At 32.2% G+C, this 25,273-nt stretch overlaps 1 protein-coding gene across 4 annotated transcripts in view; it reads left to right on the forward strand.

The window, feature by feature from the left end:
• BBS9 (Bardet-Biedl syndrome 9) overlaps nucleotides 1-25,273 on the forward strand; it is a 103,531-nt gene that overhangs the window by 5,816 nt on the left and 72,442 nt on the right. For all 4 annotated transcript variants that reach the window (XM_085810664.1, XM_085810666.1, XM_085810665.1 and 1 more), the window contains 5 exons: nucleotides 6,715-6,828; nucleotides 9,160-9,331; nucleotides 10,449-10,524; nucleotides 10,604-10,688; nucleotides 12,151-12,246. In XM_085810664.1, coding sequence (XP_085666790.1) covers nucleotides 6,715-6,828; nucleotides 9,160-9,331; nucleotides 10,449-10,524; nucleotides 10,604-10,688; nucleotides 12,151-12,246 — 543 coding nt within the window. The remainder of the gene's footprint in view (nucleotides 1-6,714; nucleotides 6,829-9,159; nucleotides 9,332-10,448; nucleotides 10,525-10,603; nucleotides 10,689-12,150; nucleotides 12,247-25,273) is intronic.

Below are 25,273 nucleotides of genomic sequence, written 5' to 3' on the forward strand. Positions count from 1 at the left end.
TCTAGTTCTAAAAAATAATAAAATAATATTTTTATTATATATGTCATTTATGAAATAATGATTTAAAAGCCCTAATACCTATTTTTCTTGAGTGAAGATGCTATTTGTCAGTTTTGAAACCTTTAATGAGTGCTTCTTATGTTCCCTGATTCAAACCAATGTGTTATTTTTGTGTGTATCTTGCTGTTATTATTTTTGTGTTACATATTCTTCAGTAAAAAGGAACTGAAAAGTCCTGTATAACCTCATTATTTATTTATTTATTTATTTACCATCAGATGAGCAGCTGCACCGCCTTTAAGACATTCAGCTTTTACGCTCAACTGATGGAATCATCTACCAACTGTGTTGTTATGTAAAATACAATAAAATTTTAGAATTTTGATAATTACATAATAAAAATTAAATATCAAGAAATAAATATATAAATAATACAATAAATAAAAGTTAAAAATTTAGAATAAGATAAATACAATGTTGTTATATATGAAGTCAAATAAAGTATCAGAATTTTGAGAATTATATAATAAAAATTGAAGAAATTAAATATATAAAAACATAATACCTAAATAAATATGAAAGTAAATGAAACATAAATACATAAGTAAATACCTAAGAAGATCATTACAAATTTTGAAAATGAACAACATAATGTATGAGAATAGTAGAGGCTGAGAATGTAAGATATGTAAAGAGTAAAGTATTTCATCATGGAGAATGAAGAGCAGTAATTGAATAAAAGTTGATGAGAAATAGTATTTGAATGAATTAGGATGAGCTGAATGAAAAGTTCATGGAAATTCTTGATAGAGAGTCATTCTTGAGTAAAAGACTTGACTAAAAATCTTGAGTTGAGACTTTATTAATATATTAAGGAGGTGGAGTTAGAAAATATCCTTAAATTCTTGATTGAGCTTGAGAGATCTTGAAGGTGTACTAAAATAAAGATAGTCTTGAGTGAAAGCATTAAAATGAGGTAGTAGAAAGAATGGCGTATCAAGTAAGGTAAATGAACAAAGAATAATGATTTCAAGTTCCTTTAAGATTATCGATGTTTGCAGAGATATAATTTATTATATTATGAAGATGATTTCTTAGAATATTACTTTTTAATAACTGTTGAAACCATAACTGAGCAGAAGTTAAATTGTATGCTTTAAGGTGATAACCTTTAGTAAGGTTGCAGTGAAAGAGATAATGATCTATTGTGCCTTCATTCCCACAGGTACAGAGATTTGTATGATGAAGTCCGAATCTATGAAGGTATTCTGGAAATGGACCATGAGCTGTTAGGAAAAATGTAACTGAACGGTTGGTAGATATTAATGATCTGGAAGGTTTTGATATGAAAGTAAAAGTTCTTCTGCCGGTAGTTGCTTCAGTCCAGGTTTGCTTCCATAAGTGCATTAATTCTGTTTCTAATTTTGTTTTTAGTAATGATATTGGATATGAAATTGAGTAATTTGGAAGGGAAGAATTGTTTGCAGCCTCTTTTGCTAGTTCATCTGCGAGCTCGTTACCACTATTACCGATGTGTGCTTTAATCCATTTGAAATGTGGTCTATTATTGTTTTGAAATTAAGAAAGTAGAAAATGGATTTCTTGTACAATAGGCGATCGACTGTGTCCAATTATAGCTTGAATACCAGATGCACTATCAGAGAGAATTAAGGATGGTAAAGAAAGTTCTTTTGCGAAGCATATGGCTTCTTTGATTGCAAAAAGTTCTACTTGAAAAACTGAGTTGTTATTGTTTAAACAAATATTCCAGGTTTTAATATTTGAATTTTTTCGGAATGCGCAATATGCACTACCAACGCCTGCTTCAGATTTCGAACCATCAGTATATATGGTGAGTTCATATTTATTGAGTTCAAAGGTTCCCAATAGGGATTTTGTGTAAAAATATGTAGGATGTAGCTCTAAGTTGTGTTTAAGATATTCAAAATCTGTGGGTTGAAATACATTATTATTCATTATGCTTTGAATTCTTAGTTTTGATATTCTTACTTTATTTGCTTCTTTTATTAGAGATAAAGTTATTGGAGGGATGCCAGTTATTATTTGTAGCGCACTAGTTGGAGTAGTTCTATATACTTTTGCTAGTGAGAGGAGGAAAGGTCTTTGGATTGAAAGTAAATGTTTTTGAGCCTTTGAATTCAAGGTTAAACCCCAGATGGAAGCTCCATATAGTAGTATTTTTTCAATAACTGTTATGTACCAAATTTTTTCTAATTTTGAGGATATACCCCAAGTGTTACAATCTGTTACAGATCGAAGAGAATTGTGAAGGGTTAAAGTTTTGTTTTTGAGATATTGAATATGGAAATGCCAGTATTGCTGAGTATCTAATATTATTCCCAGATATGTGATGCTCTGGTCAATTTTGATTTTTTCTTGAGAAATTTTGATTATTGGCTTTCTTAGGTTTTTTATGGAAGTACCTCTTTTTGGAATATATAGTGCTTTACATTTTGTAGTAGAAATTTTAAGATGAAAGTTATCTGTCCAGTTGCGGAAGATATTTAAAGAAAAACTGGAGTTAATTTCTATTAATTTCCGGCTACTTGCGTTCACAATGAGAAGAAAATCATCTGCATATGCTTGGATATGGGTATGATTAATATTGTCATATAGTTTTGCTTGCTATAATATTCCAAAACGTAGGGCTTAAGTAAGATCCTTGAGGACAACCTTTTGTTAATTTATAATTTATTACACCGGAATCTGAAGAATATTGTAGAGTTCTATTGCATAAGTAGTCTTTGATAATATGAAGGATATCCTGAGGGCATGATATTATTTCTAGAATTGTTATGATGTCTTTCCAGCCAACAGAATCGAAGGCTGCTTGAATATCTGTCGACATTATTATTGAATGAAGATTCTTTGATTCATTCATCTTTAAGACTTCTTGCATTTTTTGAAAAGCATGATCTATTGATTTATTTGGTGTGAATCCATACTGATTTTCATGCATTATTTTATTTTTATTTAGATGATATAAAAGTCTTGACAGGATTAGTTTTTCAAGGAGTTTGCCCAACGTGGGAAGAAGGCATATTGGTCTATAAGATAGAGGGTTTGTGGCTGGTTTATTTTTCTTGAGGAGCAAAATAACTTCTGCATTTTTTAATATATTAGGAAAAGTTAAGTTATACCAGCAGGCGTTAATGAATGATATAATAATTTGTTGATTATTATAAAAAATAAGTTTTAAGACAATGTTGTCGATTCCATCAGGACCTGGTGCTTTCCTGTTATTTAGTCTTTTGATGATATGTTTCAATTCATCGATGTTTGGAGGGATGATAACTGTTGGTGGATTAGGATGACATGTAGAAGAACTGTTAGCTGCTTCTGTATCTGTGGTATGATTTATGATTCGATCTATATTCATCTTGTGGGAATAGTTTTGATAAAATTTCTAATGCAGCCTGGGAAGAGGAAATTGATTCAGAGAAGCTGTACATTGATAATGAAGGAGGAGTGAAAATTTTATTGTGCGCTGTTTTGAAGGCAGAGCCATAAATTTTGGAGGTAGAAGTGCAAAATGTTTTCCAACTATTAATTTTTGATATTCTGATATTTCTTTTATAATGCGCTCTTGCTTTTTGGAATGCTATTTTATAGTGAGTTCTTTCTATATCTTCTATACAGGCTTTGTATCTTCTTCTGAGAGCTCTTACTTTTTTTCTTTCTATTGCAAGATTTTGGTTACACCATGGAATACTTAATTTTTTGGTACCTGAGCATTGTTTATATGAGGCATTGCAAATCTCTGTTATACTATTTATGAGGTATGAAACAGAGGTATTTACTTCCGCTTTTGAAGAGGCTGTTTTTAAGGAATGAAGAATACTGGCAGAGTAATTTTGTAGATTAGCTATAAATTTATTGTGTCCGCCATAATGAGTTTTGAAGCGACGTTTTTTATTAAAAGTAACATCAGATTGTATTTCAAAGGTGATGAATCGGTGATCACTAAAAGATTCTATTTCAGAAACTTTCCAATTTGAGATTAAGGATGCTATTTTAGGCGTTGCGAGAGTTAAGTCAATTCAACCTTGTGCTCTTAATGTCAGGAATGTAGGTGGACTATTAGCGTTATTTAAAATTGTAAGTCATTTTTCTTGAATAAATTCTAAAAGCAGTCTACCTCTATTATTTTCAACCGGCGCTCCCCATACACGGCTATGTGCGTTGAAGTCTCCTTCAATGATGTGATTTGAGTTTGGAGGCAGTTGAATTGAGTCCAGTTCTATAAGTATCTCTTGCAAGTCTATTGATGGAGGAGCATAAATGGAGGTACAAAATAAAGGATGAATAAGAAATTCTAATTTGATAGTTATTGTATGTAGAGTAGTTTGAACTATTATTGGAGTTAGAGGCCCAATGTAGATTATAGCAAATTTATGAGAATGCGAAAGATGATAAAATAGCCCCGATGGAATTTCCAATTTCCTTGTTGAGGGAATATATGGTTCTTGTGCAAAGATGATATTGATATTTTCTTCTTTTGCAAACTGTAGAGCATTCAATAAAGTGGCACGAGCTCTTTGTAAATTTATTTGTAGTATTCTTATTTGTTTATGAGAATCCATTAGTAGTATGTTCTTGATTTCATTTTTGAGACTTCTAATTGATAAGCAGGGCAGTGAACGTCATTTGCAGCATGATAGATATGAAAATTGGTGTTAAAATATAAGTTATTAACTTGACAGTTAATGCAGGTTGGAGCTGGAGCTTGACATTGCGAGATATGATGATTATCTCCGCAGTATAGACAATGAATTGAATAAGTGCAGAATTTGCTTGAATGTGCGAAATCATACTCATTGATAAAAAGAGGAAGAAATTTTTATAAGGCTTAGTGTAGGATTGATGATCATGGAGTTTTTTTAGAGCAATTGATCCAAAGTGATCTAATGTTATCAAACTTTTTTAAACTTTTCCTAAATGCTTGATGAACAAGTTAACAACTTGATGTCCAAGTTAACATCATTGAACAAATTAGAAAAGGTGTTAGTAAAGGCTTTTTAGTGTAATAGTTCTTAAGCCTGCCTTGGTTTTTGATCGTATGCTAAGAAGATTCTTCATTTCAGTTGAGGAGACAGTTCCATCATCTTTCTCTTCTGAAAAAATTTCATTTGTGACTACTCCCTGCTACAGTTGGTTGAAATGCTGAAGGAGCATTTTCAGCTCAGTTCTGTAACTGTACGCTAACTCACTGACATCCTCTTGGATGACTTCTAAACCCATGGACTTACCAAGAGATATTATATCAGGAACAATAAAAAGTTCCTTAAAGTCTCTTGATTATGTTCCTGCAACACTTTCAGGTCAGAAATTTGTGTATTTCAAGTTTATTGTATTCAAGCCTCAAAGAGATTCATTCTTTGTTTTCTTGATAATTCTTATACAATGGAAGATATTACAGTTCTTCTTCCCGAACCCTCCAAAGGTCAGATTTGTTTCATTTCAAGCTTTAAAACATCTTTTAAATGTTACTATCTTCTGTGTATAATTGTTTTTTAATTCAAGATCAACTGCTGGTCTATTTCCTGGCTAAGAAAAGTGATGTTGGGGAAGAAATATTTTATCGTGAGGAAGTTATATTTGCCCACTAAACCACCTTATATCTCTAGAAGATATGCAAGAGTTTTATCTAGGACAAGGAGAACCTTCATCAGGAGATTTTAGCCTTTACTGAAGAAAACACTTTTTATATATCCATTCATTGAAGTAACTGCTTGGTACTGCTTAATGTTATGTGGAGATCAAATTTTACATTTGATTCTACATATCATTAAGTGGTACCTTTTGTTTCCAAAAGATGTTTGTTTTGTCACAGTTGAACACTTGGTTTGATACATACCTCTGTCTATTTAGAAACTCTGTTAAAAACTTTTCTCTTTCTTCTGAATTAGAACTGACAGCTTCCCAGTGCGTAACAAGGCCATTAATCTTAGTCCTTTTCTTAAAGTTCTTGAACCACCATTACTAGCTTTAAACTCCTCCTTTTCAGCACTTCTTGCTGAAAGCCTCCTTTTCAGTGCACCTTTAACTAAATCAGTATAGAGGACCTTAAAAATTATCATTTCAGAAATCACATCACCAACCAGCTGTTTTTCATTTATCCAAACATCAGAAACACATGAGCAACATTCCACACAAACCACATGAGTGGAATATAAAGCAGCATTCAGAATTCTGGGGCAAAATTTGCCGGAATCTTTTGTTTTGGGTCCAAATTATTTGAATTCTAGGTTATTTGAACAGTGGAAGCAATAGTATGTAAATTTTCAAATTTGTACTTGCACAGATACATGCATAATTTTGTACATATGCATCTATCCATATTTTCCAGTTGTCTCTTGATAGAGGTCAATTTTATAATTTCCGTCACCACATCAGGGGATTTGAGAACTTCTTTATATTTAAAATCATACAAATAGTTAATTTAGTCATTGCAATCTTAGCAGCAAGATCAGTCAAATAGATATTACTTTGTAGTAAAGCAATGATTAAATTTAAATGTGTACAAAAGCATCTCAGATGCAAATTATATAAGCTGTGCATTTCCTTTAGTTTTGATATTAGCAATGTTGTGTCAAGATACTGGAATTGCCTGCCAATTTTAATAACATTGTAATCTCTATTTAATTTATTTTTGTAGATTTTCTCTCTAATTTTTTGAACTTATTTTTCCAGCTGTTCAAGGAAGTGTAGAACATGGAACTGAGTCCCGATTGTCTCTTATTTATGAACATAATTTGCAGAGGCATTCATTTTGCCTCATTATTGGTCGCTTTGGTGGAATTCAAGGTAAATTTATAAATCAAAAGTACTGTGAGTACATTTACATTAAAAAAATTAATTACTTTTATATCTGTAATTATTGTGTTCTTTTAACATATTGCTTCAAAAGTCTTTTAAGAAATTCCTTCTTAAAAGACTTTTGAGAAATTGTGTTAAGAAAGACTTGAAGAAATTTCGTCAAGAAAGGTTTATTATAAGAATGAAGCAATGCCATATAATTTTAATTTAATTTTTAAATGCATGAAACAATATTTTGAATGGATTATATTAAAAAAATTAATGGTCATTTGCTTATTAATTAATGAAATTAACAAAAAATTAATTAATCAATATGCTTTTGTTTAGTCAAATTTTGATAATACATCACTCTCAGGTTTAATTAATGGGGAATGCATTACATGATGCGAGTCTGAAAGTAGAATGAAATGCAAGATTCAAATTTATCTTTGAGATTCTGTCATCAAGGTCATAATTTAATACAAATAGAAAAGAAATACTTTATGTGCCATTTTTACCTTGTTATGAAAGGACTATTTGATTCACTTCATTTAGATCTGAAAATCATTTTCCCTCCATCTAGTATACCATAATCGTTATCTGTTGTTATTGTGTCTCATCAAGTGTAAATGTTTATCATTTTCTTCTAAAGATCATTTTCTTCAGTTGGTGATTTTGTCATTACCTGATTCAAAATTCTTCACTTTTGAAATTTTAACTATTATTTTTGGTTTCGTATTATCTGCAAAAATAGATAAAGCTTTATCTATGTTTATATAAACGTCTGTATTTTCTTCTATCTCTTTTTCTTGGTTATCAGATTTTTTAAGAAAATGTCTACAGGAATATTGTCATCATCATCAAATTTTTCATTCAATTCTGATTCCTTTTCTTTCACAAAGTTTGCTGCTTCAAGCATTTTGCTGAGTTTCTGCTTGAAACATCTTTCTGGCATCTGCAAATATAATAAACAGCATCAAGAGTGAAAACTGTAAGTTTCATTCTTCTTTAAGAGTTTTTACTATTACTTAATCAAAGTTTAAATACTTTTTGTTAAAAATTTATTATTACATCTTGATCAAATGATTGTAGTAGTGTTGTGATCTTACATGACACAGTTCCTTTAAGTCCTTTGAATTTGATATGGACAAAGAAGTTGTTGTGGGCAATTTTTTTGTCTAGATACTGAATAATACCCCAAGAGTAAAAGAGTAAAAGAATTTAAGCTTTAGCATTCTTTCATATTTTATCAAAATCTGTCTGGTAAGTAAACTTTAGGAAACACAGAAAATCAAAATAAAGTAAATAAATAAATAAAATTCAAAGCTGAAAATGATGTAGAAGACAGTGTTTTCCTTTGGATGAGGCTGAGGAAAATAAGCAGTATTATATGTAGAAGGTGAGTCTTCAAGACTTTGGGAAAGTGATGTGGTTTCTAGTTGCAAGCTTAATAATATTTCCACGTTAACTGTTTTAAATATCAATATTAATATTTCCATTTTTCATTTTCTTTTATTTCAGTGTTACATCTGTATTATTTTTTAATTTGTGTAGTGAATTCTCAGTTATATTCGCTAGTTAAAGTGTTCTGTGACTATATATTTATTTTAAATATTAATATATAAATTCATTTTGCTTTAAGTCTAGTTTGATATCTATATAATATTTTATTTTATTTATTACCCAGAAGGGTTATTAATTGTCGTTTTGGCATTTTGCTTCGGTTCGCTATAAATGTCCATTCGCTTTTCAAATTGTTGCCACCAAATATTACAGCCCTGTGTTATATTTAAATAAATTAAATAATGAAAAATCTGTATAAATGTATGTTTCTTGCATTGTGATAAAACAATGGTACCTAGAGCCATCAAATTTTGAATAACGTAATCTTCCATTGAATTTGGGCATCTGGAAGCCCGAATTTGAAATTTGTTTTATTATTGGTTTCATATTTTGTAACACTTAACGAATTTTTTATTAACAAACTCACCAATTTCAAAGCGAACAATAGCAATACTGTATGGGGAGGGGAATTATCTCCAGTACGCGAGACTGTGTATCAGAAATTCTAAAGATATGCTCATTTAAAAATTATTTTGCGATATTGCTGCTTAATTAAATTTTATGGTTTAAGTGTGAAGAACATGATACTTAATAAATAAAGGTAGCACACAAAACATTAAAAAAAGATCCTTTGGGCATAATGTATTATTTATTTTTTATTTATTTATTCATTTTGTAAATTTTGCAAAATGAATGCTAGTTTTGAAGCTTCATTTAAGACTAATTCATTTTCATTAAGTACTTAATTTTCTTTACTAATTAATGCTTTCTTTGCAGGCAAAGATATGATGTGTGTCCAGTCTTTGGATGGAACATTAAGTTTTTTTGAACAAGAAAGATTTTCATTTAGTAGATTTCTTCCTAAGAACCTTATTCCTGGACCAACTTCCTATCTATCAAAAACAGATTCATTTGTTACTATTAATGGATTCTCTGTAGAAAGCTACAGGTACTTCACAGTACAGATTTAAAGATAAATAATTATGATAAAAATTTTAATTATGTTAAAACTTGCTTTAATTTCAGCAGTGTAATGTAACAATCCTTTGTAGCTGGCTAAGGAATTTTGTTTATGGGTCACTGGAATCATGGGCTGTTAAAAGTTTTGTGCTAGAGGACTGCAGAATTTTAGTACTAAGCTTAATTTACCAAAAATATTCTTTGTTGCATGCATAAGAGCTTAATTTCTCTTTTTTATAAAAATAAATATCTTAACCCATAGCTAAACTTGGAATGACTGTTGAACTCATAAAGTGTCTATCATTGCTCAAATTTTAAAGTGGGAAGTTATGTCTTTTGAATACTATAGAAATCAAAGCACAGGTAGCACATATTCTTTTTTATTGCAGCCATTATGTTGATAAAAACTATATTGACAATTTCACTCATGTTAAAACCTTCAGTATTTTCATCTGTCTTTTCTGTTAAAATGGAAAAAAAAAAAAATGTCATATTTCAGTCTTATTTTATTTTAGACATTCTGCTTTCATTCACAATTTGATTGCTACAGTAGAAAGAAAATGTGCACATGCTTTGAATTTCACTTTTATTTTAACTAGCCTATCGTCCAATTATGTGTTCAGTCATAGCTTCTAGTTTCAACTAATTGAAAATTTAATTTTTTTCATCTAGTTACACTCTGATTCTGTGGCATATTTTGTTATAGAGTTTCCCCTCTATGGTGGAGGAGGGTGATATGGAAGTGACACATACTAGAGTGTTTTTAAGTTTTTAGTTTTCAAGTTTTTAAGTTTTAGAAGCATCTATTTAATGATTTCAAAAAATGGTAACAGATTAAAAATAAGTATCTTCTGTAAATATGTAAAAGATTACATGCTTCATCATAGATGAGGTATGTCATCAGTTAATTCAAAAACAAAACTTGCCACTTAAAAACACTAAATATATCTAGGTCATTTGAAATAAATTTTATTTCATGATTATCATTAAGATTGGACACATATATGCGTTAGTCATCTGCAAAGGGTTAAATATTATTTTTATTACTAATAAATTATTATTATTATTATTGTGTAGATCTAATACTCACATATGCTTATTTAAAGATTTCAAGCCTTAGCTAGTGCAAGTGACTCTGGCAGCGAGAATGAAAATATGAATTTTAAAGGGAAAAAAGTTGCAGTAAGAATTTTTATATGCATTAAAATTTTTACTCAGGTTTAAAATATTTTCTTGTATTATATTTAATTTGTTCATGTAGCCTGAATGGACATACATCCTTTGTGATTCTGCTATAGATATTATGACAGTTGAAGATAAGACGTCTCCAACAGTTGTAATTTTAGGTAATTAAATAACTTCTTTCGAAGTTATTTAATACTTCATTGATTAAAATGATTTCTTATATTTTTATTACTATTTATGTTTTATTCATAATTTAATTAATTTCCATCTATGTATTTAAATTGCATAAAATTTGTTGTGAGCCAGAGTATTGAACAAATTCCTTAAATATTAAGGGCAAACACTTGAATGAAATTACAAACACTGAGATAAAATAAAATATAGTATGTAATAGATTTTTTTATTATAACTTAAAAATGTTAACTTTAAAATTAATATTATTAGGAGGTTGTGATGGAGTAAATGTATTTTTTATTTAGAAGAGCACTACTGAAAAATATTATTTATCATATTTGCTATTTTGTAAATTAATATTTTAAGTTTTACTGAGATGCTTTCAGCTAGTCAACAGCCTGCCCATATTTATTGATTTATTAAATGATCAGAAGGGAAAATAGCTATATTCACTATTAAATTTGAAGTTGGATATGATTTACTTGTAAGCCATAATATATGATTTCAAAACCTTGATGATCATGGCAAACTCTTTTATTTATTTTGATATAGTTACAGGTGAAGTGAAAGATATTACAGTAAGCTAGTGGATGCAATTCTTCATCCATGCATAAAATAATTTTGCATATCAAACTTTGATGATCTCGTATAATTTAATAGAACATTTAAAACACTTTAAAAGTTTTCCAAAAATTGTTAATTGTTTCTTCTGCAAGAGACCTAAGATTTCTGCTTCTTTTTAATGTTAAAAATTGTTAGTATCAAGTTCAGAACATAAATAGTATGTGTAGATCATTAATAAAAAGTTGAAAGTCTTTTCAAATTTCAATTAAACATAGAATAATCTTTAGCCTGAATGAAAAATGTGCAACTAATTCTAAGAATATTCAACCAAATCTGCTGTTTGCCACTTGAATACCAGTTGCTAGATTATTGTGTTACAACCATAAGCATGATAGTTTGCTCTGGTAATAAAAATCATCCACGCTGGAAAAAAAAAGAACTAACACTTCTCATGAAAGTCTTAGGAAAAATAAGAATTTACAAATGACTATTTCATGATAAAAATAGTGACCAGTAGTACTATATTTATATTTCATTCAAAGTTACAATATGTTATTCTTAAATAATCTCAAACCATTGCAAGGAGAAGCAATAAAGTTTGCTTTATGACATTAAATAGGAGTGTATTGTGTAAGAGCAGTTTCTATCCTTCTACACTTTCTATTGTAATAGCTGTAGGAAGATAACTTACATGCATCTTGTATGCAATGATACATACTTTAGTCTTGGCTTTAACTTCAATCTTTCCTTGGATTATTATCAGTTCTGTTCTAAATTCTCTGATAGGTTTCTCTTATTCATATCATAGTGTGATACAGTGATTCTTAAAGTTATTGTCATGAATTATATTGTGCTTCATTAATGTAAATCTGACTATTTTTACAGGAGAAAGATTTTTGACTGCCTTAAACTCTCATGGATCATTAAAATTTTCAAACAAGTTTAATTTTGCACCTAGATGTTTCACATGTTATAAGGAAGGTAATAAAATTTGTGTTTAACTTTATTATCTTTTTAAGTTGTTAATATTTTTTTGCTATTAAAAATCAGGAATATTTTGTCATTCATTAAACTTAAGGTTATAACCAGATTCATGTTGACATAATAATTGAACTAGAATAAAAGAGGCAAGAATAGAATTCTGATTAATTTAATGTAATTGTTAGTAAGATAACTAATATTTAAAAATGCTGCATTATCATTTACATCATAAATCAAACTAATATATCTGTCGCTTGCTTAAACTCACAAGTGGACAGCCCTCTTAGAAATAAGTGGATTCAGAAAGAAATGGTAGATACTACTTAAATCTTGGTCTTGGAACTTATCAGGAACAAGATCCCTGAAAAAGATCAGTTGGATTATTATCCAAAATTACACGTTTTCAGTGGAAATTATTTATAATCTTATATATAGCCAATAATCTATTTCTGTCAAAGGTTTTCAGCTTATGTGCAGGTTTTTTTCAACTATGCTAGCACAACAGTTGAGTCTGACTCTAGAATGGAGGTGCAATCTTTGAATTCTAAAGCTTTGACGACCACAGTAATCTGCAACATGTAACTGTGATAGTAACAGTGCTGCACAAAGTTCCAGTCTTAGTATAGTCAAGGGCTTGATGGGATCAACTCGTGATTTGTTGTAAACAAGGTGTTCAGCAGTAGTACTGTTAAATGACTTCTATTATGCATAAACTACAACACTATATGCTAAATTTAATACAATCAAAACCCCTTGTATATTTACACTATTATCATCGGGAAAATATTTTGTAATAGCAATGGTTTCAATACTCAGAAATTGAGAGATAAACTTTGCTAATTTTTAGTCAAAAGTGTCTGGTAGTGGTATTTCCCAATTTAAATGAAACATCCAGAGACTATAAAAATATCTTTGCCTTTCCCCTAACTTCACCTTTAAGCCCTGATGGATCAAAACTCGAGAAATATTCGAGAGAACAGTTCTTTTCATGTACATGTTCCAAAGTTGTATTGACACCTTGTTGAAAAAACAGTCAAGATGAGAGTTTCACAAAACACATTGTTAAAAAATTTTATCAACTTTGTACTATTAAAATTTTTGATCATTAAATAGATAAGTGAAAGTTCACTTACCTTCTAAATAGGGCTGCCTTGAACTGCCTTCTTTCCTTCTTGTCGATATCCGTCTCTATGATGAACTTCGAAACACAGCTATAAACTTTTTAAGAAATTTTAATTCATATGAAAGATATCTACAAAATATTTACAAGTTATAATGATTACAAGCATTATTTATACGGAGACGGTCTATCGTTATACATCTGTTAGACGCGTCAGCCGTTCAACTGACTACTTTTAGTCTCTTTCGCCAGAGGGCGTTCGTGGAAGTAAAGTTCTAGTAAGCAAACGCGACACTCCCACCTTGAGGTCCAGTATCAACAGAGGAGGATGGACCTCAACTGACCTGTAGTTCAAGTCTTTTGAGATTTCGTCATACGTCGAGTTCTGTACCTCACTTGCATATCCGACTCAGGTGTAAAGTTGAGTTCAAGAGGTATGAGGTTCTTAGTAGGTCTTATAATCTCCCCTTGTGCAGTTTTCAGTTTCACTAATCTAATGTGTCCGTCGTGGGATGGAAAAATTTCCACGATTCTAGCTAAGGGCCAGTTTATCCTTTTTTCGTTGTTGGACACAATTACAAGATCACCAACTTTCACAGAAGATGGTTCACGGATGAATTTTGAGCTTTGTTTTAGTTGCCCTAAATATTCTGATCGAAATCTTTTTCGTAAATCTTTTCTCAATTTGGCTCTGTAAAGGTATCTTTTATTGATGGATTTAGAATCCAAAAGATCTAATTCAGGAACTCCAGTCTCTGGAATTTCTGTTAGAAACATTGCTGGGGTGAGAGCTCTTAAATCCTTTACGTCTTCTGACAAATACGTGAGAAGACGGTTGTTCATAATGCTCTCGCAGTCACAAATGATTGTCAACAGTTCTTCGTAGTTCAGAGAAGATTTTCCTAGTACCTTTCGAAGAATTCTCTTTAGTACTCCAATTAATCTTTCCCACCACCCTCCCCACCATGGCGAGGAAGGGGGAATAAATTTCCATTCAATTTTCTTAACTGTTGCATTTTCTAAGATAGGATTCCAATCTATGGTCTTAAACAAATTATTTGATCCAACAAAATTGGTTCCATTGTCAGAGTATACAGTGACAGATCTACCCCTTCGAGCGATGAATCGCCTGAACGCGTGCAGGAAACTTTCGGTTGATAGAGATGAGACTAGCTCTAAGTGAACTGCTCTATATATTGCGCAAGTAAAAATGACGATCCATGTTTTTTGGCCTCCTTTTAAAATTAAGGGACCCGTCAGATCAACACCAATAATCTCAAAAATTAAAGCATCTCTTATTCTGTCTTCAGGTAGTGGCGCTTGAGGAATCTTATATGAATCAGAGTCGAACCTTCGACATCGTACACAGTTTTGGATAACCTTGCGTACGGTCTTCCTACTCTTTATGATCCAATATTTTTCACGCAAAGCGCACATAACGAATTGTCCTCCAGCGTGACTTAGCCTTTCATGTTCAGATTTGATCAGTTTTAAGACTAATGGATGTTCTGAGGGAAGTAAAACTGGGTAACGAAAGTCAGCGTCATCGTCTCTCTGAAAGATACGTGTCTTCACTTTTATAAGGCCATTGGAGTCCATGATAGGTTCTAGAGCACGTATTCTTTTATCTTTCAATCCTTCGAAAGATTCTTGTTGGATGAGTCGGAAAACCACTGTTTCAGCTCCCTTTAGTTCTTCGACTGAAATTCTCCCATGAGTTCTTTCAGATGGTGGTGTTGTAGCATTTTTAACGAATCTAAAGATCCAAGATACGACCTTTATGATCTTTTCGAATTTTGAAATATTGTCAAAAAGTTTAAATTTATCTGTATTCGTGTTATTGCTGGCTGAAACCACAGTTCGTTTTCTCTCTCCATTTACTATAGCGAAGTCAGGATGTTCTCCATCTGCAATAGGCCACTCTTCTGGAGGTCGATAAATCCAATCTGGTCCTTTCCACCATTCGGATTTCCTCAATTCTTTTGCAGAGCAACCGCGTGATGGCAAATCCGAAGGATTAAACTTTCCGGGAATGTGATGCCAATGATCTGAGTTACTCAGTTTTCGAATCTCATTTACTCGATTGGCTACAAAAGTGGACCAATTTTCTTTCTGTTTTATCCAAAAAAAAGCATTTGTGGAATCCGTCCAGTAAAAAACTGGAGCCTCTTTTAGTTTCAAGTCTTCTCTTATTGTATGAGAGAGCCTGGCTCCAATAGTGCAAGCGAGTATCTCTAGTCGAGGTATGGTGAGTGCTTTTAGGGGAGCAACTCTCGCTTTAGATTGTATCAATTGACAAGTGACTCCACTCTCACCGCTGTGTCTAAGGAAAATGCAGGTCGCATACGCGTCCTTGCTTGCGTCCGAAAATACATGCAGAGTGGTACTTTCGTCTATTTTGGGAAGCAATCTAGGAATTTTGATGTCTTTCAAATATTTTAACTGAGATGACCATGTGAAAAATTTCCTTGCTAGATCTTTCGGCAGATTAGTATCCCAGTTAATTTTCTGTTTCCAGCACTCTTGCAGAATCAGTTTAGGCAAGAGAGTAACTGGACTAATAAACCCAATTGGGTCAAAGATTTTACTCAATTCGGAAAGAACAGATCTTTTGCTCAATACAGGGTTTTCTTCATATTTTACGTGACAAGACAAAGTATCGTCAAACAAGTCCCATTTCAATCCCAATACTGACACAACATCTTCATAATCTTTATCAGAAAGGTTTAGAATTGAAGTTTCATTTTTAAGTCTATTATGTTTCCATCCTCTTAGGTCAAATTTTGCAGTAGCCATTATTTCCTTAGATCCTTTGATAAATGAGTTTAATTCTTCAATTGATTCCACGCTCGCTACGCAGTTATCCACATACATGGCTTTCTTTAGCTTTGAAGCTATTTCCTGATGATGTTTTGGTACATTTTCCAAATGGTAGTTAATCGTGGCAGCGAGTAAAAAGGGGCTGGCGTTTACGCCGAATACAACCCTTCGGTGCCGATATATAGTCAGTTTTTCAGGCTGTCCTTTCTCCCACCATAGGAATCGGAGGAAATCTCGATCCGCTGGGTTCACACCTATCTGAAGAAATGCTCTTTTTATATCCGAAATTACTCCATATTTCCCCTCTCGAAATTTTGTCAAAATTTTGGGGATCAATTCAAGATAATTAGGACCCTTTTCCAGGCAGTCGTTCAGAGATACCGAATTTTTCTCCTTTGCAGATGCGTCGAACACTGGTCGAATTTTCCCGAAACACGGGTCTATGTGGCAGATAATGCCCTTTGATCTTTTCTGCCTCCGGAATATCGATAGGTTCAATTATTCCCTCTTCTACCCAATCCTTTAAAACAGTTTCGTAGGCTTCTAAGGAATTCTTAGTCTGAAGGGTTTTCACGCAAGACTTCAGACGCTTTTCTGCAAGGATTCTATTATCTGGCAACTCAGGATGAATTTGAAGCCACGGAAGTGACACCTGATATCTTCCAGCGTCATCTCTTTCTAAAGTACGGATAAAATAATTTTCTGTAGCCTTTTGTATTTCTTGTTTTGTTTGCGAAAGAGCTGGTTCAGTTATTCCGATAGAATCAAGAGACCACAAGTCACAAATTTTTCTGTCACTAATGTGTAGTGATAAAAGAACTTCATTAAAATTTTTTCCCTTTACCTTCGTTCTCCCTAATATTGTCCAACCAATGTGTGTATTCATCGCTACTAAACTCTCCGTTACGTGTATTATTTCTCCTGTAAAGAGTTTTCCGGCATAATCTGCTCCTACAAGCATGTGTATTTCGTTAGGGTGTTTTTCAAATAAACAAGAATTCTCATTAATTACATCACTGGGAAAAATTTTGTAACCTCTTAGTTTCTTTAAGCATTCCCTATCCTCCAATTTTGGAATATGTGAGCATATGGTTTTTTGGCTCAAAACCTCCATTTCGCATGTGAATCCTGTTTCTGGATTATTTAACTTAATCAGATACTTGTTGTGATTTTCCCTTTTTTCTATCCCTCCAAAAAGCCCATGAGTCACACTTTCCTGACCTAAAGATTTTAGTTTTAATTTCTCCGCAAGAAATGTGCTGATATATGATCTGCTACTTCCGGTATCCAGAATTATTCGTGTAAAATTGCTTTCACCATCTCCGTAAACATTGGCAATTAAAGTTTGCAAGATTACACTTTCATAGGATGAATTATTCGTTAAGGCCTTATTTTCAATTTGTTCTTCCTTAATTTCTCCGTTTTCGGTTTTAAAACACATTATAGTGGCATGTCGTTGTTTACATAATTCACACCTTATTCTAGAAGTGCAATTAAAACTGAGATGCCGTGGGTGTAAACAGCGATAACATATTAATTTCGCTTTACATTTCTCCCTTTTTTTTCTCAGTAGACCATAAAGATGCTTGTTTACACGTTAAAGACTCGTGATCAGAAGAGTCGCAGAAAACACATGGTGTTTGTCCCCCCCCCGCAAACTTGCGTTCGTTAACTCCGAAGCTGTGTGTTTCGCAACAGGTCTGGGTTCACTCAGTTTGTTATGCTTTTGCGGCGCCGCCTTTGGCTGGACCGTCTGGAATGTACGTTCCCGCGCAACTAACTGTTCAGAAAGAAATTCCACTAGGTGATTCGAATCGTAATTTGATTTCCGAACTGTTTTATTATACTCCAAAACCAAATCTGGGGGCAATGTTTTAAGCAAAATAGGTGTTAATAAAGCTCCATATGTTTCTGAGGTCATATTTAATGATTCAAGACATCGAATATGTTTCTGTATATAATTGAATAACTTACGGAAATTTTGAATGTCATTAGAATCCTTTAGAGGTCTTATTTTCAGTAATTTATCTATATGGGCGTTGATCAGTACATCTTTATTTCCAAATCTTTCTGTGAGGAGTTTAACTGAAGTTTCGTAATTTTCTTCGGTTAAATCGAAACCGTCAATGGTGTTATAAGCAGTGCCTCTCAAAAAGGATTTCAAATAATTAAATTTGCTTATAGCGTCAAGCGTTTTATTTTGGTGTATGGCTGATGAAAAAGTGTTCCAAAATGTCAGCCATTCGCAGCTCTCGCCATAAAACTTCGGAATCGTAAGTTTAGGAAGCTTCACATTATGACTTTCGATTTTAATGTTTTCTATAATACTTTCACTTAACTGTTCAGTGCTTCGTAACACATTAAATTTTTGTTGTTCTATATTAATTTCTTTCAATTTTTTGTTAGCTTTGTATTTAAATGTAGTTATTCTTTCACGATATTCGTCAACACCGTTTAATTCCTGGTTTAGATCCTTTATGTCTATTAATTTTTCTATATCGGCATCTATTTGTTTTAACTCGTTCGATTTTTCATTTAAGAGTTCTAAAGAAATTTCTAGTTCCTCTGCATTCACTTCTGTTTTTGGTAATTCAGTTTCGATTCGGTCAATTAATTTTGCAACGGCAGCCGTTATGTGGCCGCGTTTCCTTTTCAATGTATCGATGAATTCCGTCATTATTTAATATTCAATAATTCAGCAACTATCAGCAATCACTAATTATTTATGCTTATGTATCATCTATATAACTGACATCAATTTAGACAGTTTCAATAGTTAGGAAAACAGCAGTTACTGGCAGTCCCTGTTCGGGCGCCATGTTAAAAAATTTTATCAACTTTGTACTATTAAAATTTTTTGATCATTAAATAGATAAGTGAAAGTTCACTTACCTTCTAAATAGGGCTGCCCTGAACTGCCTTCTTTCCTTCTTGTCGATATCCGTCTCTATGATGAACTTCGAAACACAGCTATAAACTTTTTAAGAAATTTTAATTCATATGAAAGATATCTACAAAATATTTACAAGTTATAATGATTACAAGCATAATTTATACGGAGACGGTCTATCGTTATACATCTGTTAGACGCGTCAGCCGTTCAACTGACTACTTTTAGTCTCTTTCGCCAGAGGGCGTTCGTGGAAGTAAAGTTCTAGTAAGCAAACGCGACACACATTTTAACAGGTTTCCTGCTGTTAGATTTGTTAAAAGAATAATGTACATTGCTAGAAATATTACTGTGAAGAAAGCAGTGTCATGGCAGCTAATAGCTAGGGAAGACCAGAGGGGACATCTCTTCCCAGGCGCAGCATCCAGGAGGTACCAAATAGATGTTATGAAATTTTAGAATTAAATATTTTCTATTCTTAGCAAACAGGAGAAGCTGCAAAATCTTCAGTTGTTCCTCTAACGTTAAAATCCCTAGCTGCAGCTCTGGAAACAAGTCATAACTCGACATCTACTTAGGAAGAGTCAGGTTTGTTTTGTTTTCCAACAAATGAACCAAGAGAAGTTGCAGATTCTTTTGTAAGCTTGAGAGCCAATAAGAATATAGTCCATGTAAAAAATCTGTTGAAGAATAGCTGCTACATGATTTTTGCTCATCATTCTACAACTTCTTCAACATTCTTGTAGTTAACATAGGGGCGCTTTTAGATCCATATGTAATTATGCAAAGATTGTAGATCTTAAAAGGTTCAGTTAAGCCTTTTTTCCATAATATTCTGGGTAAGTTTCTTTGTAGTAGATGTATTAATATCTATCCATACATTATTTGCATATGTGCTTAAATGCATAAGCTTCCTTCCTAACGTTATTCAAAGGAGATCTTTTTATAGTATTTCTAAACTTTTCAGAAGCTGATGAAATTCAGCCATTAAAGATAATGCAAAACTTTGTTCATGTCTTATGAGGCTTGTAGACAGCATGATATGATAAACAGTAACAATGTTTTGGCTCTCGGTACCGGTCACGGACACTTAGCCATCAACCACTTAGCCGACGGGACACTTAACTGACACCAGTTAGCCGACAGGACATTTAACCAACACGGACACTTCGCCGACATGAGCAGTTAGCCAACATGACATTAAGCCGACAATGAATCTCGCTCTTCCCAATGGTTTTAGATTTCTAATACTTTCACATTTCATTACTACTTTGCTCAACACATCACATTACATTCATTCCCGTATAAAGTCGTTTCGCTCCTCCCACTAATGAAATTTTCTTTCCCTGTCAGGAAGTAGAGTGATTCGCCCTACTCCTATCAACACTGGAACTACTTTTTTTTACCTACTTAGTGACGTTTAACTGGCACGTACCCAATAATTATTTAAACTTATTAATTACAAAATTTCTCGACCTTCTAAGGACTTTCTAAGGAAAACTGGCTCGTATACATGTTACACATGGGGAAAACCACGAAACACCCATGCAGCCTGTCCCTTCACGGGATTCGATATTCGGACCAAACTTTCAGTGTTCTGAGACTTTACCGCTCGGCCGCTGCTGCACCTAACAGAAAGAGAGTGACCGTTTTACTTAATATATAACCAGTCTCTTCGAATAAAAATTGCCTTTTTAGGCTAGAACTTTATAATTGCATTCAGGAAAATGAGCACCAAAGGTTTCCCTATTACCATGTAGCTAAAACAAAAACGAGAAAGAGAAGGAACGAAAGAGAAAAAAAAATAATGAAAATTTATACATTTTTAACAGATTTTGAGAAAGTTACATTTTATGAGAAAAACATGAAACAATATAACATATTGTTGCATGCCTACAGGTTCGTTTGAATTGAATGCACAAGTCCGATAAAAAATGAACAAAATTTATTATTATCACAACAAAAATGCTTAATTTTGCTCAGATATTCATTCAGTATTACAATATCTCAGAGAAGTTATCTTTTAACTGCTCAAACATTCAAGAGAACTTAATTCAAAACAGCTAGAGGAAGCTAATCCGCGAATTTGCTAGTCAACAAGAGCAGTTTTCTCAACAAACTCTTAAAACAACAACAAACTAACTAAAATCAACTACTGAGAGGTTTTCCTCCTTTTATAAGATTTTAAATTGCAGGCGAGAATTTTCTGGAACTTTCTCGAAATCAAAAAAGAGATATTTATTTATTAAATGTTAAATGCACGTGCTCTTGTATTTTTAATTTTCTGGCTTAGCTTTCCTTTAATATTTATCAGGCGCTACACTGCATGGGGAATAAAACAATTTAATTTATAGTTCAACTAACATTAGCTATTTAAATACCAAATCCGTAACACTATTATATTGAAAATTACACATTGCGACTTTCAAAACAGACTACATAATATTATCTAGTTACATGACTGATGTAGTTAAATCTAGCATCGAGAGATGGCACCACATTACAGTGGCTTTTCAGGATGTCTCGTTTTGCTCCGCCCTGCTTGCTTCCTCCGATTTCTCTTCGGAGATTTTCCAACATCCGGAATTTCATATCAGCAATGTTTTCGATATATGAAGAGAGAAAAATGTAGCTTTTGAGAAATGCATTCAGTTATGAATGAAATAAAACCATAACGAATATTTTACTTCTAAATTAAACATAATGCACCAGTTTACTGCTATGAATATTTACCTAAGCAAGTATTTTAAGAGAGAGGCATGGTGAATAAAATGTTATAGAATTTTTATCTCAGGGATAGTGGCATGGCCAGCTCATTATAGAGGTCACAAATAATTTATTTCTTTGCTTATTTAAAAATTCAATTTTTTAAATTCTTTTTAATAACAAAATAAAATATATTAGCTAAACTAACCCTTCATTACCATATATTTCTATAAAAAGTATATTTCAAGAATAACAATAATTTTTATTGCATTATTTAGATTTTTCGTGACAGGGAAAGGAAATTTCATTTGTAGGAGGAGCGAAATGATTAACATGATGTATTGAGTCAAATAGTAATGAAACATAAGAGTATTTGGAAGAGCGAGATTGGAATATTAATATTGTTAAGTAAACAAGAAAAATTATTAATAATGTCAAAGTGTTCAAAAGAACCCAGTTGATTAAATGAAGAAGCTTTACAGATAATTTTTAAAGATCTCAAATGCAATTAAGTGACTGCCATACTTAACTAAAAAAATTCTTTTTTCCTTTCGAAATTTAATTCCTATTCCTTGACGAGAAATTTCAGCGCTTTTTCAGTTTGGCCAATATACACCAAACAGCATGATATATAGACTAGAAGAGAAACACGCTAATGTGACAATCAAAATCGTAAAAAACAACCTTATGGTTGTTTTTTACGATTTTGATTAGCATGATATATATCAAACAATGCTAAATTAACACAATAATTAAAAGCACATGAGATCTTTAAGAATCGAAAAATGATTTTTACTGATAGGTGAAAAATAACTTAAATATTGAACTTATGGAGAAGTCGAGAAATTTTGTAATTGATAAGTTTAAATAATTATTGGGTACGTGCCAGTTAAACATCACTAAGTAGATAAAAAAAAAAAAAAAAAAAGGTAGTTCCAGTGTTGCTAGGAGTAGGGCAAATCACTCTACTTCCTGACAGGGAAAGAAGATTTCATTAGTGGAAGGAGCGAAACGACTTTATATGGGAATGAATGTAATGTGATGTGTTGAGCAAAGTAGTAATGAAATGTGAAAGTATTAGAAATCTAAAACCATTGGGAAGAGCGAGATTCATTGTCAGCTTAATGTCATTTCGGCTAACTGTCCGTGTTGGCTAAATGTCCTGTCGGCTAAGTGTCTGTGTCGACTAAATGTCCTGTCGGCTAACTGTCCTTGTCGGCTAAGTGTCCGTGTCGGCTAAATGTCCTGTCGGCTAACTGGTGTCGGTTAAGTGTCCTGTTGGCTAAGTGTCACGGACCCTCTCAGTACTTAGCAACCACTTCCATGTGTCCCAAATCCTTATATTTCTGAATAAAATCTCTATAAAGACACTGCATTTTAAGATGCTTATTTAAATCTAATCGATTAGCTTCCATAAATTTAGATTTACCTAAATTTTCATATTCATTTTGATCTGCATCTGTACAAGCATTAACAGATTCCATTTCCCAAAACCCTTTAAGAGTTTCGCCAATATTAATAGGTTCTCACAAAACTCCACAACGTAATTTATCAGCTGAATCCTCCTCAGTAGCTGAGCCACTGATTATATAACCAAAAATGCTTTTCTGCAGTAGCAAATTGGAGTCCTTAATAAAAAGCCTGCCTGATTTTAGCATATCTAAAAAAAAAAAAAGCTCTGCATCAATGATCTGATCTCTTTTTCCATATTTAAAAAATTTTAAATTGGCAAGTTCAGTGCCATGACTCAGATTTCAATTTTATATAAATATATATCTTGCAGGTGTGATATTTGTTATTATAGGCTCTATGACGAATTCTGAAAATCTAACAAAATCATTAGTTAAATTTGAAATTTCAGTCCGTATCTTTGATATCGCGAGAATAACATCTTCATTCAACCCCACAATTTGCATGCTTTATCTAGTTAGCTACCTCTAATTAGAGAATTAATCATTCTTCTAAAATCACATAAAATCGCAGAGCATGTCCATTTACCAAAGATTATGCAGTTGCCAAAAGAGTTTTTATATAAGCAGCCAGCATTTGCACATGTGAATTGAATTGGTTTTGAATTGTATGACGTGGAAATTTTGTCTTCTTTCTGCATGGAGTTAGTTGACTTTATTTTTATGATGTTCTGCAATAAAGAATTATGTGGCCTATTGCAAAAGTTGCAACTACATCTTGGCTTGCATTCATTTTTTATTCGTTGGTGAACAACACTTTAGGCATAAGGATTTTTTTTTTATGTGATAAAATCGTTGTTTCACTTTACATTTTTTTAATTCATGTCATTTACGAACAGGATGCAATCCAGATTTACAAATAATACAGGCTGAGGGTTTAATATTTGAGTTTATAACAAGTGTTTTAACCTTATTTACAGATTTCACTTCATTTGTGCCTAGTGTTCTTGCAATTTTACTAAGAAGTGACAAAGTTTCTTAAGAAAATCAATTAAAGCTTCCTATTCAGATAGTTCTGAAGTCTCCAAAGACATTTCAGAAAGGGGTCTCATTTCTTTATCAGTATTTTGAAATGTAATATTTATAATAATATTAGCACTTAATTTATCTAATTAAAAAATTTTTCTCTCTTTAATTACTTTGTTCACTAGAAGTCATGATTCAACTGCAGATTCATGATATATTTTTCTAGATTTATAAGGTCAGTAGGGAAAAAGTAGCCACTTATGTTTGTAACATTTCTCTAATGTTTCAATAAGTTAGCTGAAAGTATCCTCACTAGTTTAAAATCCACTTAATATTACTAATTACTACCAATTTCAAATAAAGCAATTTATGTGAGTTTTCGTGTTGATTATCAGAAGATATCAAGGAATTAAACTGAGCCTTAAAGCCATGCCATTCTTTGACATCACCAGAAAACTTTGGAAGGGAATGTCTGACAGTTTCACTTTTACATTATTATCAGTTGCAGCACTTAAATAAGAATTTTCTGTGAAATAGGCTTCAGACTTTAAAAATATTACTTCCAGATTTTCTAAATCCTATTCCATCTCCAAAAGGTCTTTTTCTGACAAAGTTTCATAATATTGAGCCTGACAGCTTCCAGCTGATTTTTCACTAATTCTAACATACCAGTCTTTGCATTTATGACTATTATATCATCCTTTTTTTTTTTTTTTTTTTTTTTTTCTATTTTTGTCCTTAATGTAATTCGCAAGTCTGTAATTTTCAACTTGACAGCTGCTTGCCTCTAATTCAAAATTTTCATATTTTTATTCTATGTCTTCCTTACTTACACTAAAACAGGAATCGTCAATCCAGTCACAATGAACTGCCCTTTTGTAACAAAAGTCAATTCCACTTAAATCTCCAAATTACTGAATCTTTACCTACTGATCATGTGGACCAAAAATATAATAGAACTTAAAACCAATTCTGTTGATACCCATAAAACACTTTTCCAATTAAAACATGTTCAAGTTAAAACACCTTCTTTTGAAACAAGGATAGCACTATAGC

The sequence above is a fragment of the Stegodyphus dumicola genome, chromosome 2 (assembly GCF_044657685.1).
Source record: "Stegodyphus dumicola isolate Sdum_Otavi_A_Nest chromosome 2, ASM4465768v1".
NCBI lineage: Eukaryota > Metazoa > Arthropoda > Arachnida > Araneae > Eresidae > Stegodyphus > Stegodyphus dumicola.